At 28.5% G+C, this 16,527-nt stretch overlaps 1 protein-coding gene across 1 annotated transcript in view; it reads left to right on the plus strand.

The window, feature by feature from the left end:
- LOC111636275 (transient receptor potential cation channel trpm-like) overlaps nt 1-16,527 on the plus strand; it is a 53,989-nt gene that overhangs the window by 23,830 nt on the left and 13,632 nt on the right. The window contains exons 11-21 of the mRNA XM_023381484.1: nt 2,779-2,919; nt 2,995-3,168; nt 4,613-4,710; nt 4,785-5,013; nt 5,213-5,410; nt 5,490-5,678; nt 5,753-5,881; nt 5,944-6,192; nt 6,261-6,435; nt 9,668-9,794; nt 9,869-10,059. Coding sequence (XP_023237252.1) covers nt 2,779-2,919; nt 2,995-3,168; nt 4,613-4,710; nt 4,785-5,013; nt 5,213-5,410; nt 5,490-5,678; nt 5,753-5,881; nt 5,944-6,192; nt 6,261-6,435; nt 9,668-9,794; nt 9,869-10,059 — 1,900 coding nt within the window. The remainder of the gene's footprint in view (nt 1-2,778; nt 2,920-2,994; nt 3,169-4,612; nt 4,711-4,784; nt 5,014-5,212; nt 5,411-5,489; nt 5,679-5,752; nt 5,882-5,943; nt 6,193-6,260; nt 6,436-9,667; nt 9,795-9,868; nt 10,060-16,527) is intronic.

Below are 16,527 nucleotides of genomic sequence, written 5' to 3' on the forward strand. Positions count from 1 at the left end.
TACTGTATATATATATATATATATATATATATATACTCTTTGTTCAAATAAAAATAATTATTAATGAGCTCTTAACGCTTTTTATTTTATAAAATAAGTTTCCATTTTGATGTAAAGAATTAGGTTTTTTTAATTGTTAAATAGAATAAATTTGAGATGATGGAGATACTAAATTGTTTTAGATGTGAAGTTAATAGATATATTTTGTTTAATGAGCTAAACAGATCATATCTATTATGAACCATTCAAGGAAATCTGTAATAGACTATTTATGATGGATTAAATAAAATTCAGTGTTATAAATTCCTATTTATAAAATATCTATTAGGGACAGTCAAATGAAAACGAGACAGATGGGAAAAAAGTAAGTAAACTGTTTATTATTTCAAAAATAATTGCCATAACTGTTAATACATTTAATACTGTGAGACAAGATGGTCAATGCTTTCATAGAAAATAGCTTCTATCGAAACTATGTGCATAAATTTTAAGGAGGAGATGCTTTTGTCGATGGCCTGGCAAGAGTTGATTCACAACACGCTTTAGCCGCCTGTTATATCCGAGTAGGTGGACTCGTCGCGCATGCGCAATGTATAATTTTAAAAGAACGATTCAAACTCAAGAACGAAGTTATTTGATCAGCATTCGTTAATCGAATTTACGAGCTAAAACTGTAGGAACCTGATGAAGAGCCCAGAAGGGGTTCAAAAACGTTTGTTTTTTTGTTGTTGATCATACCACACCGTAAATTGGTTCAGTGTGTGTGATTCATAGAAAATGTTTGCGGTTGCCTACAGAACCATGATTGTACCCAGGCGTGCATCTTTTCGTCCGAAGCAAATTGACAGCCACAAATGTCTTTCTTCGAGACTCCGAAAGTATGGAAATCGCATGAAGAGAAATCGGGACTGTATGGAGGATGTGTATGGACTACACTGCAGAAGTTCCCAGCGAAACTTCTGCAGCGTAGTCAAAACAACTTTGGTAACATGTGGGTGGGCATTATCCTGCAACAGAATGATGCTGTCTGTCAACATTCCTGGATGTTTGGATTTGATGGCACACTTCAATTTTTGCAAAGTTTCTATGTACCGCTGTGCGTTAATTGTGGCACCATATTCCAGAAAGTTAACAAGCAGCAGACCTCCATAGTGATATTGCACGCACAAACAACTCACCAACCTCACTTCGAGCACGTCTAACAGACAAATGGCACAGCGGTGAACATTCGCACTGTTCCTTCCTGATTCCCAATAGAGGGCACTTCTATATACACACCTACCTGCATTACCAACTTCCGTTCCACAATTGTTATATAGTTTGTCTCATTTTCATTTGACTGCCCCTAATATATCTCTTATCTGATGTTATATGTAAAGTCCTATAGAACTATAAATATTCAAAATCAGCAATATATTGAAATACAAAATTCATTAAATTTAATTAATCTTAAATTTACTGTTAATAGAATCCAAAATATTTACATTAGAATTATGCAAAACAAAAATCTATTCTCAAAAAATAGAGCATAATCATAGAAGGTAAGCTAGGCTTGAAAAGTTAATGAATAAAAATAAAAATTTAATTTATTAAATAAAACACAAGTTTGTAGATATTGTTTGACTATTAAAGGTTTTACTATTTTCAAAATGTTTTTTCTATAATAAATCAATTTGTATCACATTTTTAGTAGGAAAATTTCAGAAAAAGAGCACATTTATCATGTATAACAGTTGGAAAAGTAATAAAACAGTAGGAAAGTATTGAGGTAGGGCAAATTTTGACACAACAGACTTTTTTGCATTTTTTGATGTATTAAATTCCCTGATTCCAAAACCATAAAAATAAAGAAAACAATTTATAACTACAGGTCTACAATTTATTACAGTTACATTAAAGCTTTAGATTTTATGGTTCAATGGGGCCCTTGCTCAATGTTTTGCCCAGATTGGTCTAAAGCAGTGATTTTAAACTGGTGTGCTGCAAAAATTTCTGAAGGTTATTAAATAAATAATTTTTGAAAGAAGCCCAAAGAACAATAAGTGTACGTGTCAAAATTAAAACCTCTTTAAATTGATTATACAAGTTTTTGATTGTTAATTAAATGTATACATAATGTAGTAAAAAATACATATAAGCAAAATTATATATGCCTAACACTACGCTATTTAATTTAAGATGAAATTTTCTTTAAATAAAAAATGTATCCATAATTGTCCCTATTTAGTTCAAATTATTTTAACTTAGAAATATCAGGACATTGGGCAAGTTTCTAAAGGCAATTATCATGCCGCTTTTAAATGAAAATTATCAATTTAAATAACTATTGTTGTAACCTGTTGCTATTTTAAGTAACAACAATACTGTTTTATTTAATTCACAAAAAATATAAACAAAAAGAATTAGGTTAAGAGGCAGGTAATATGACAATAGAATGTTTACATACACAACTTTAATTCGTGATTTTTTTCTACGGAAATTTAATTATAGATTCAAGTGTGCCATGAGATAAAAATTTTGAAAAACACTGGTCTAAAGCCACCCCTGGCACTTGCAAGCTTTTTTTAAGCTAATATGATTTATAATATTTTTACTTGAGTTTAATTTTTATAATTAACTATTTAATTAGTATAATTAAATTAAAGTGTCAAGTATTTATTATACAAATATTAGATACATTAAAATTATAATTATATTAATAATATATCTTATTTTAAATCCAAAAGAAAAATATAATTTTTATATTTCAATTTGTTATAATTTTTAACCTACATATAGAATGTTGGCCGTAAATATCGTATATTATTATATGACATTGGTCTAATAGTAGACAAACTTATTGGAGGTGCTTATTGCTCATCTTATTGTAGAAGAAAATTTCGTCATCTCTATAATAACATGATGAAAAATATTGCATCTGTAAGTGGAAAACAGTCAATATATTGACATAATATATTGCATTTACATTTTAGTAACTCATCAGAATTATTTCAGAGTCCAACACTTGGTGGATTGCTTGGACATGATATAATAACAGCTAGATTGTCATATTATGAATCTACTCCATTTGAATATCCATTTAATGAATTACTGGTCTGGGCAGTGCTGACAAATAGACAAAAGATGGCTCTGTTTATAGGACAGAGTGGAGAAGAAGTTATTGTAAAGGTAATATTTAAATTATCTTGATTTATTTTTAATAAAACTTTTATTGTTTTCACTGATAGTCAATTACAACATAACAAAAGTATTTCACTGTATTTGTAAGTAATAACTCCATATTGATAGAATAAAGTATAATTTGATGTATAGGAGCCTAAATTTTTGAATTAGAAAGGTTTCTGATCTTGTTATTCATCATCATTTATAGATTAAAGATTATAAAAGAGCTTCTTGTCTTGAAAATTCTTGAAACTAATATCTCAAATAATAGTAGAGATAACAGAGACTTATCACACTTTTACTGGTAACATCAAAATGACACTTCCATCATCAGAATCCAACTTTATTACTGGTATGCATTTCAGTACACAAGACCCTCATCAGCCATACATAAAAATATATAGATATCTGTTGTAGAACAAATTTGCAGAGAGAATAATTGCAATATACTGTAATGCAAATTGTAATTGCAACCGCTAAATAGAGGATTATTAAGAGATTTTCTTTTTAGATATTGTAGGCCTGTTTATAATGTAATCCTCATAGTATTGTGCAGTGTGGGTGGAAATAAATCTTGAACAGGTATGTTTTAAATTGTAGATTGTAATTAATTGTTTTAAATTGTAGATTGCTCTACAACAGATATCTATATATTTTTATGTATGTCTGATGAGGGTCTTGTGTACTGAAATGCATACCAGTAATAAAGTTGCATTCTGATGATAAAAGTGTCATTTTGATGTTATCAGAAGAAGCATGATAAGTCTCTGTTATCTCTACTATAGTATTTGAGATATTAGTTTCAAAGATTAAAGAATAGTTTTCAATTTTTAAGATCTATCAAAAAATAAAGATTTTTAAGATGAGATGAAAATTATTCAGATATAATCAACAAATTAACATTTTTTAAGATGATTTTTTAAGACAGCTTAAAGAAAACTCTTAAAAAATTTAGATTTGTTCTATTCTCATTGATAGATTTGAATAATAATAAAATTCTTTATTCTCTGTGTGATGAGTTCAAGAATTCAGATTTCTATATTTTAAAAACTTTTTCATTTAAATGTTCTGATTCCTTATTAGATAACTGACAAAATTTATAGTGTAGTTTGAAGTCATTTTTATTACTCTATTAGTAACAACATTTTACTATATAGTTAAAAGATTGCTTTTACTATATACATTTATGATTCTGAATCTTCTTGTTTAAATTTAAGGAATTATTAATGAGAGATTAAAATCTAAAATAATTTTTTAGATAATAAAATGGCTTCAGAAAGAATTACATATTTTATTTATGAAAAAATTTTAAAGCATATTAATTCAAAAATAACAAACTAGCTAAATAGATTACATTATTTAAAGATGATAATAGTAATTTGGTTGAATTTACAAAAAAATCTTATATTATTTATTTTAAAATGTTATAATATTCTGCAATTATGGATAGGCTCTAATTGCTTGCATACTGTATAAAGCCATGGCTCGTGAAGCAGCACAAGATGATATGGAAACTGATCTCTATGAAGAGCTGAGGCAAAATGCTAGGTTAGAATTTACATTTTCTATAACACATCTTCATTTATTAGTTTTAATATTTGAATTGTCTTTGCTCTTTTTAGAGAATTTAAACAATTAGCACTTGATCTTTTGGATTACTGTTATCATCAAGATAAAAGTTTGACTCTTCAACTTCTAACCTTTGAAAGACAGAATTGGAGTAAACAGACATGTTTGGGATTAGCAGTAATGGCTAAACATCGTGCATTCTTAGCACACAGTGCTTCACAAATGCTTCTGGCTGATCTCTGGATGGGAGGATTACGAACTCGAAAGAATGCTAACTCTAAAGTAGGAAAGATTACATAAAAATATACTGTATTTAAAATATTTGGTTTGAATTAAAACTTAATGTAATAGTAGATGACAATTTTAATAATATAGTTGTATACTAATGAATTAATTTTATTTATGAAGATAAAATAATTTTCATTTATAGATGTATTATAAAATAGTTATTAAATATTCATTTTAATTTGTAAAATTTTAGGTAATATTTGCTTTGTTATTTCCACCTGCAATTTTTAAACTTGAGTTTAAGTCCACAGAAGAATTAAAGTTAATGCCACAAACAGAAGAAGAGCATATTTGGAATTTACAAAAAAGTGACACAGATAGTAATGGAAATGAAAATGAAAAATGTAGTTTGGATGAAATAGCCTCACATTATAAAACACCTAGAAAAGAGGTAAGAATTTTCATAAAAACCAAAATTTATATAATTTTGAAGACAAGAAATTAACTGTTTTACTTAATATTATTTGTAGTCATATGCAATTCTTCACGCTATAAGTTTAAATACCTCTTATAAATTAGAAAATGGAAAGCCACTTCATATAGATAGCACTGATCTTGAGTTATCTATGGAAGAAAAACAAAAAAAAAGGTCTCCACGAATAGGGAAAAAAGTTTATGAATTTTATGCAGCTCCAATAACTAAGTTCTGGGGTCATACAGTTAGTATATACAAGAATGTTTTATGAAATTAAAATTGTTCTTTAAAAATTTTTAATTTATTATTTTTATTTAGCTAGCATACACTATATTTCTGCTATTATATACTTATGTTGTGCTAGTACGTTTAGAATCAGAACCATCTTGGCAAGAATATTTTGTGATTTCATATTTATCTACATTGCTCTTAGAGAAATTTAGAGAGGTAAGATTTTAAAAACTCATATTATTCTGTAAGATCATATTGTAATCAGTTATTCTGTTTAGATTTTATGCTCTGAACCAGTAAAATTTTCAGCCAAAATTTCAGTCTGGCTAGAAAAAAAATGGAATCCATGTGATGTTGCTCTAATTATCATTTTTCTTATTGCTCTAAAACTTCGTTTAGACCCAAACTTGCAACAAGTAGGTAGATCAATATATTGTGTGAATATCATGTATTGGTACATCAGAATTTTAGATCTTGTCAGTATAAATAAATATCTTGGACCATATGTTACTATGATTGGGAAAATGGTAGGTGTTATTTCTTTATATATATATATAAAATATATTATATAATAAACATTTAATATTTTGGGCAGGTTATCGACATGCTTTATTTTGTAGTTCTCTTGCTTGTCATTTTAATGTGTTATGGCGTAGCAAGACAAGCAGTTCTTTTTCCTTATGAAGAAGCATCATGGAATCTAATAACAGAAATATTCTATTTGCCTTACTTTATGTTGTATGGTGAAGTATTTCTTAATCATATTAAGCGTAAGTATAAAATTAAAACTTTAACATAGTTATTTTATGTACAAGTAAATTAATATGCAGTCTAAAAACAAAATTCATAATTAAATTTATAATTTTCTTTAACATATTTAATGAGTTATTTTATTTTGATTTGTAACAAAATAATTATATCAAAACCATAATAATCTTGTCTTCTGTATATTATTACTACATAAAAAACAATTTCAATATTTTATGTATTTTTACTTTCCTGACTGTTATATAAGCTGCTCACTTGTCAAATTGATTAACTCCACAAAACAAAAAGTATAAAAATTGATAATATAAATTAATTTTAAACTTTAAATTTAAATAAACATTATAGAATGTATTTTTATAGATAGTTATATTAAAGCATAGCTTTAATGTAACAATATATAAAATTACACAAAAAATGTAAAAATAATAATGATTATATTGAGGATTTAGAAATGGAGTTAATTGATTTGGCCTGTGAATGGCTCATATATAACAGGGAAAGTAAGACAATTGCCAAAAAAATGACTTTCCTAAGATTTTTAGATTTTTGGACTTGGGGACCTTGAAATGTCAAGAAACACAAAAAAGTTGGCATTTTTTCTGTATGTATGGATGTTAGTGTGTGTATGGAAATGCACAATTTTGTTCACCAACTTTGAAGCTTAATAACTCCTGTGTCTTTTATCACAAATTTCTGAAATTTTACAGGGAGGTTAGTGTATTAGGGGCATTGATGCTATTAAATTTTGGTAGTTAAAGATCAAGGAGGGGGAGATAGAGGGGGTTATGTCACATCTCAAGTGGAATCAGATTTAATGTAGATTTTATTCACTATTAGCATCTACAACTTTTTCTATAAAACTCATCTCTACTCTCAAAATTAAGCTTTGTCATTTTATAATAATTATATCTTTCAATTTTTTAAAAAATTGAAAGATTGATTCCAAAATCCTATGCATCAATTTGAAGGGGTATTAGAGGTAAGTGAACATTTTTTGTCAAACAACATAGTGTCAGAGCATGCCATTATTCTAGTAGAGAGCCCAGAACAACCATGGCAAGCCTGTTGCTTGGTCACTGATTGCCAGACCTCTTGATAGGACTGTATGAAAGTAAAATTAATTTTATATCAAATCTCTTAAGAATTGAGATTATAGAATATTGTTTTTAATAATATAATAAATTAATTAAAGCAAAATGAGAATAAATATAAAATTTTCTTATTGTCAATATATATTAGGAAAAAATTGACACACACTAACGGAAGTATCTATGTGACATCTAATGGAATCTCACCAGGTAAAAATTTGCATATATTTTGTCCAGCTCATTCAGATTGATATTAATTGAACATATCAGAAACATACATTGTTGTGAAAAATACAGAACTGTCTAGTTTGATTAAAGAGTAATTTGCTGGAAAAGTACATTAGGTATTTTGTCTCTCTCTAGAACTGTTTGAACTTGCATAATTTAAAGTTGTACTTGTCAACATATGAAGATAACCCATTAACCAGGTTTAAAACGTTAGTGTTCTTGAAATCTCATCCACTGTTAAAGATGAATTGATTAATTCTGCATATACATCAATATTTAAAATTTTTGTTATTTTATTTTATCATTTTTCTAAGAAAATTATTAAATATTCTCTCTAAGTTTCTTGCAAATGTTTTAAATTAGCTGTCATGTTCATTACCAAAGAAATCATTGTCCTTATTATATTTATATTATCATTAAATAACATGAGCCTATGTTTTGTTTCTGTATTTAGCATTCTTATTTCTGTATTAAAACATTAACACCTTTTATATTTCAGTAAATTCAGTAATTCAGTAAATTTATTACTATTCAGTAAATTTAGTACTATATTCAGTGGTGATATTCAAAATATTTAACAAAGGATTCGCTAACAGAAAATTTTTCCTTAACAATTTTTTTTTCACTCAAATGGTGCATTAGCAACATTAATGCAAAAACTGACCTTAAGACACCCATATAAATAAAAAAGATGCATTTGCAAAATTAAGTCAGTTAAAATTTAACATTTTTTATGCCAGAGCTATATTTTTTTTTATTCTGATGAAACTGTGTTGTTAATTTACTTTGCTTTATACAGACACAACAAAGTAATGCTTTTCAAACACTTGGCAAATTATTCATCTCTTTATTCAGTTGGGACACTAATTACAAGTTGCATTTCAGACATTAGCCCCCTCCTCAGCTAACTTAAAAATATATTACAAACATACAGACAGCATACATAATGGACTGTATCAAATTCCGTAGATTGAGTGAAGAATGAACAGATTGACAGGTCTCAAGCTCGACAACAGGACTTTCAAACTTGACGAACTGTAATTTATATCTTGATTCATCATCTAAATTCACACAATAACTGTTATAGCCTTTACAGACAAATCTCACATACATCTATCCTAACGACACAATCTGGTTTGCTTGTATCTTCTCTCTGTATCGTTCCTCTTGATATTGAACTGTGCACATGTGTCACTTTGATGTGTCTTTATAGAGCAAAATATATTTTTTTTGATAAATAATAAAAAAGTATGTTCAAAATGGTTTATTTTGTACATATTTTATTACGACATGTGTTCCACAGCCATCTTGTATTTTCTCGCACGCATGGGATTGTGGGATCTCCTTATGACTGGATCTAGTTTCAAGAACTCTCTTGAGTTGATCGCGATTGAACCTCGTTTCAGTCGAGATTGAAATGGTCGAGGGAAGTCGCACCAAGGCGAACGGGGTATAAGGGTCTAGTTTAGTAGTGTTACAGAGTATAATACGTATATTTTAATATATTTTTTAAAAGAAACAAAACCACTGAGAAATGTTACGTGTGTTTAACAAGGTTCAGAAAACTTTGAAAATGTTAACAACGGGTTCGGCTGAACCTGTGCGAACCCACTGAATATCACCACTGACTATAATATATCATTTGTATTTGTGCAGAACAGTAAAAAATCGGATTGCAAAAATAATAATAAACATTACTAACTAAAATGTAAATTTATATTTGAGAAATATGCACTGCTAAGTTCAAGAAATAATGAAATATATAGTATAATCTGTGTGAAACATAATGAATAAAATATGTAACTTATATTTTCATATTTTTTTCTGTTACATATTCTATTACATTTTCTATTATATTTATATTCTGATATATGTAGTAGAATAAACATTTAACTATTAAATGATTCTTGCTTTCTAGCAAAATGTGGAGAGGATCAAAATCTTAAGCCTTGTGGATTAGCAACATGGATTAATCCACTTATTATGTCTATATATTTACTTATTTCAAATATTCTTCTTGTTAATCTTTTGATTGCAGTTTTTAAGTAAGTTGCTTACTCAATAATAAATAATTACAATTTTTTGTTGAATTTTTTCTAAAAAAAATATTTTTTTCCAGTAATATTTTTGTTGAAGTAAATGCAATATCTCAGCAAGTTTGGAAATCAAATAGGTTCCAAGTAGTTATGGAATATGAGCAAAAACCTAGTTTGCCACCACCTTTAATAATCTTTTCTCATTTATATCTTCTATTTAAATATTATATTCGTCGTTGGAAAGGAAAGCCAAAAGGAATAGATTATGGTCTCAGTATGTATGTTTAATTACAATAAAATTATATTTCTTAATATGAAATAAAATAGTACTAAACAAACAATCTTCACAAACGATTTCAACCTCCACCAAGGTCTGCTTCAGGTGGTGACTAAACTCTCCTCTTGACTGTTGGAACGATGACGCCTCCACAACACTGTTGTAAAAAAAGGTTTTGTGGATTGTTGTTACTCAACGCAGTGTTAAGAATAGTAGTCATTTTGTGTTAAATAGTACTAAAATTGCTAATCCTTAAAATATTAAATAATTAATTAACTTTTTATAGAAAATTTGGAATTTCCATTCTAAACACGTTTTCACAGCACCTACTATTGCATTTAAGAAATATTTACTGAATTAAACAAAATTTTTTAATCCAAGTGAGATAAATTACCATGAGCACTGAAAAATTTACTGTATTGTGTTGAACTATAATTTTTGCATTATTATCTTTGAATCATCAGAAGTACTAAATTTTTAAAATAGCAACAATATATAACAGACTAACTATTTAATATTTTAATTAATATGATTATTGCAATATTAATATAAGATGTAATTATTCCAAGAAACAAAAATTTTTAATCATTCAGAGATTTACTAATTATTTTGGTTATAAAAATCCAAAAATTTATTGATAATACTCAAGTTGTAAACTTTATTATTAAAGTAGTTTTGATTTTTTTTAATGGGTTTGTTTTAATTTTGAAATGATAGATTAAAAATATATATATATAATATTCATTAACTAGCAATACAATTCATATTTAATTTGAAGCTGTTATAATTTTATTTTGACATTTTCATTTTATGAAGGAATAATTAAGCCATGTAAAAATAAAGTTTGAAGATTGTTTTACTAAACTTCAAAATCAAAAATGTCTATAGTATCTATGTATTGTTGGATCTAGTATCTATAAGTTAAATTAATAGATTTTAAAACTAACAGAAATAACAGAAAGCATTAATTGATTTCATATCATTCTTCACAAAAAGAACATTGCTGCAATGGAAAAACTAGTTTTAGGACATTTAGAACCATTTAGAAAATTTCTAATAAATCTTTTTAATTTGAATTTTCTGGATTTTCCTTTTGAAAATTAAACTAGTTTTCTGCAAGTTTCTATCATTCATCAGTATTTCATATTCTTGGGCTTATCATATTTTTTCAATACTTTCTTGATCATTCCTTTAACCATTTCAACTTTTTAAGCTAAAGGTAAACTTATGTATGTTATAAAAATATAGCTAAACAACTCTGCTAGCTATACTCAAATGTCATTAAAACCTCAACATTAACGATTTCATTTACATGCTAGGAGTTCACAGAAGTCTCAAATATGGAAAATATTTAAAACACACACATTTTATAAACCAATAGACTACATTTTGCTTTATTTTCTTGAGTTTTAGTTTCAAAGTACAGTATTTTAAAGAGATATACTAGCTTTTGAATTATCCAGATTTTTTACATACAGTTAATATGAATTTATTTTTTTAACACTGATTTAAATACATATTTCAAGGAGAAAAACAGCAAGTTTAAATATTCCAACAATTTAAATTGATCAGACTCAACTGTATTATAATATATAATAAATAATTANGAATAATAATTATAAATAATAAATAATTATAAAAATCTTAGGAATTTTTGTGGATTACACCTGTTGAAAATTCAAGAGAAAATTAATAATTTGAAAATTTCCATATAAAATTAAACTTATACATTATAGTAATTTCCTCTGGGAAAATTTTTAGGTGTTACAATCTTAGCTGGCTGCTACCACAAATTTTCTTACAAACCTCAGTTAAGAACAACAAAGCAATATTTGTATTACAATGTTGCTCAATTGCATACTAGTTTATAGTTCAGTTATCTTTAAAAATTAATTGGAAATAAAATAAAAAATATTTTGACTGATCAGAGAAAAATATTTAGCTAGTCAATCAACTATCTAAAACTAATTTGAGGAGAACACTGAAACTATCGTCTATGAGATCTAGTGTTTTATTTAAAACTTTTAAAAACTCTTAGATGTTTTCAGTTTTTTAAAGCCATCTTCAGATGGATTTTTACAGAATAATCAGAACTCAAATATATCACAAAAATTTATTATAATTCCATAATAATAGGAATTTTGAAGTTATAATTTTAATTAAATTATAAAATAAATATTCTTTTTAGAGATCATACAATTAAAATAAAATACCTATTTATTTATACCCAGTGCTTTTTTCTAAAAAAATTATTGCTAGTATGCTTATATGGTGACTGAATTGTGACTGAATATATAGAATTGTTTTTGTAAGCAGCTGTCACTACTATATGCCTACTATTAAGATTTTTTCATGCTATCTGCTGGTACAGCATACTGGTGCATTCCAGTTGAAAATAGCCCTGTCTAAAACTTATAAACTAAGGGTTGAGTTATAAACTCTGTAACGTAATTGTATCCATACAGGTAACCCCCGTATAACATGGCATTTCTATAGCACGGATTCACTCTACCACAGTTCAGGAATTGGGTAAAACCCTTGTACAACATGAAATGTAATAAGGGGTGCATTCTTTTATACCTTCTCATAACTCCATGCATAACTCCATGCAAGCATTCTAATTGTTTTCGTGGCTACTTTGAATACTCTTTCAACAAATAATCCATTTAATGGTTAAATTTTACAATTGGGACCATTCTTTTGCCTCTAAAAGCTCATTTTAGAATTATAGATTCCTCCATCACGATACTATTGATAGTGCGGGCACCGCCATCTTTCTTTCACCGTCATTCCTAAATGCCTACAAACAGCAGTGCACTCCCATTGCAGAGCGACCACTATTAATGAACTCACCCAAAAACTGTTACCAGTTGATGATGCTCATGCTGAGATCATCATATAGGATGAATAATCCTCTGGTAAAATATTTACTTAACTAATAAATAAGTATGTTACCTATGAAAAAAATGAATAATAAATCCGATTTAAATAAGGATTTAACAGCAAATTTTTTAATTTTTGGAACCTAACCCTCCTTTTCACATTAGTTCTTTGTTTCATATAACACGGATTTGCATAACATGGCAATTTTTTGGAACATAACTCCTGTGTTATATAGGGGTTACCTGTATTTGTAAATGTTTACTACACTGGATATCTATAGCAATAGTTATAAACTACCGTAAGGCCTTTTCCGTATCTGTAAAGGAACAAACTTTTTTACAGTTTCCAAAGTCATCCATAATGAGCATGCACAAAATCATCGGCTGATGTTGCCAGATCTAAATATTTATTTATTTTATCATTTTTTATTTTTTTATGACCAAAGTAACTCTTATCTTAAAATTTTATATTATTCAGAAACAGCATCGTCGGTCAAAAGTTACCAATTTGTCAAAGTTTCTTGGGTTGCTTCCGGAATAACTTTCAATTGTATATCGACTGATGGTGACTTACAGTATCCCTACCATAAAAGTTTGATCGATCCAAACTTTTCTTACGGAATACGATACGGCCATACAGATATGATACGGAGTTTATAACCATGCTATATGGATATGCTTACAGATATGGTACGGATACGGTTACATTGCGGAGTTTATAACTCAACCCTAATAATCATGAAGTTAAATAACTAAAAGCAATCATGAAATATGAATAATTATTTTTGTTACATCATAAAATGCAAGTAAAAAATCACATATCATATTAGTGGTAGATTAAGAGATCCAGGACCTTAAATAAAATAACATTTAAGATCTATGATGTATAGCTGAAATGGACTTTACATTTATGAAAACATTTATTTACATTATTTCTGAGAATGATGTTTTTTACAAATAATAATAATATAATAATAATACAATGCAGTTTACATTGTCACATCTCATGTACAGTACATGGACGACATAAAACGTTTATGCATCCACACAAAAACAACTTCATCAACTCCTACAAATCACACATTCATACTCAAAGACATACAAATGGAATTTGGCCTAGACAAATGCAAAACACTTTGCATAGAAAAAGGAATCCCAAAGAAAGGAGATTTTGCATTTGGAAATGAAGACGTGATTGAATTCATGGAAGAGGGTGAGTTCTACAAGTATTTAGGATTCTAGCAGGCCAAACTAATAGAACATACACAAATAAAGCAAAGATTAATTAAAGAATACCAAAGTAGGTTAAATGCTATTCTCAGAACACAGTTAAATGCAAAACACACAGTTACAGCAATAAATACATATGTCATCCCAGTATTCACATATTCTTTTGGAGTTATGCATTGGACCCATACAGATCTTGAACAACTCCAAACGAAAACAAGAACAACACTTACTAAGCATAAACATCAACCTAAATCTGGCATAGAAAGATTAACCCTTCCATGTAAAGATGGTGGTTATGTATAGTAAACCTTCAATATAAACAAATACAGACACTGCGAGAATTTGTCTACAGAAAACAAGAAACATCACAGTTACATAAAACAGACTCAAATAACACACCATTAAACTTACACTCACATCATATGGCCATGACACAACATATAAAAAGCATAGACATCATTAAGCAATTGTGGGCTTAATTAAAAGGCACTTCATGGCAGACATCCCTACAATTTGGCTGGGGATTTTGTTGACAAAACTGTGTCAAATAGCTGGTTAGCTCAGGGATGCCTCTTTGTAGAGAAGGAAGGCTTCATGATTGCTATATAGGATCAGGTCATAAATACTAAAAACTATAGAAAATACATACTCAAAAATACAACACATCACTTCTGGTTGCAAGCTCTTGGCACAGACAGATTATTTACATAGACATAATCAAGTAGCAAATATAATACACCAAGAGCTTGCAAACAAACCCAAATTATTAAACATCCATGAACCATACTACAAATACATTCCACAGACAGTATTGGTAAACAACATGTGCAAAATGTACTATGACAGAGCCATAATCACAGATAAAATAATTTACCACAGCAGACCAGACATCACACTCATTAACAAACATAATAAAACCACATACATTATAGACATATCCATTCCAAACACTCACAATGTACAAAACACATGCACTGAAAAAATCAGCAAGTACACAGAACTCGCCCAGGAAATAATGCATATGTGGAGGATGGATAAGGTGCTTATTGTACCTGTCATTCTCTCCTCTACTACACACACTACACAAAAACCTGGAAACATTACAATTGAATAGAAATACATACGTCACACTACAGAAGGCCACTATATTGAACACATGTCATATTGTTAGGGAATGCCTGAATACAGACACACACTGACACACTTATTTAATTTTAGTTTTGTTTTGGTTGCTATGCCTTGACTCTGGTCTGTCATAGTACACAGCAACTGGTGTCAACCAAGTATAACTCACTAAACCCAACATATTATCTTTACCTGTTTCTCTAACTGCACTTAATTAATTGATACATAAAAACCTTTATAATGCAGCCTTTAGTTCAAATTAGCAAACATTTTCGGCCGTTTTGAAAGGCCTTCATCAGGAAAATAGCCATCAAATGATTCTTAATTTAAACAGACGTTTGTTTTGGAATGTTATAATTTTGAAATTTTCCTATATGCACAGGCTCGTATGTAAATAAATACCATCTGCTTCTTTAACTGCTAGTTCCTTTATATATTATAATATTCAAATTAGGCTTGCTCTCCAAGCTGCAGATATTTTACTGGACACTCTAAAATTTATTGCTACCCCTTCTTGGTATGTCTTAAATATCTGCCAAGCTTCCACATATTTTAAGTGCCTCTTGTCTTGGATCTTTTTATGTGCCAACATATTATTATTATTGTTGTTATTATTAAATTAAAACACACACATACGAAACAGAATATGCACATATAGGAATACATGGACGCATTCAAATAAAACTTGCAGTTGCAAAGATTGAAATGTTACAAAGCGTGTATGCTACAAAAACAACATATATTATTCACAAACAATGAAGCACATTTTTACAGACAAATACATATCAAACCAATCACACAACAACAGAACTCCAATAGAAAAGCAACCTACAGACTATTGGTCTGCTCTTTCGTGCAATCCAGTCACACAAAACCTGGATCAAAGAAGAAGAAAACACGCATAATACATCAATCATGCCTTGTGTTGAAATAAACATACAATTGGAAGACACCTACTGCAGACAACATTCACATTTTCTGGTATAAAAAATTTACATTTTTACACTAGGAACTAGCCAAACATTTTATACATAAATTAATTATTCACAAGACATGCCAAAATTTCCCATACAGAACATGAAATCCAAAAACAAACACAAGACCCTAAACAATACAGAGCAATTGCATGCCTTTCTCCACTCTACAAAATACTCATTTCATTCATCATAAACAGAATATACTGTTACATAGAACAGTGCAACATTTTCACAGAGCAACAAAAAGACTA

Source organism: Centruroides sculpturatus, unplaced genomic scaffold (assembly GCF_000671375.1).
Source record: "Centruroides sculpturatus isolate CEXI.00-Female unplaced genomic scaffold, Cexi_2.0 scaffold158, whole genome shotgun sequence".
Classification (NCBI taxonomy): Eukaryota; Metazoa; Arthropoda; class Arachnida; order Scorpiones; family Buthidae; genus Centruroides; species Centruroides sculpturatus.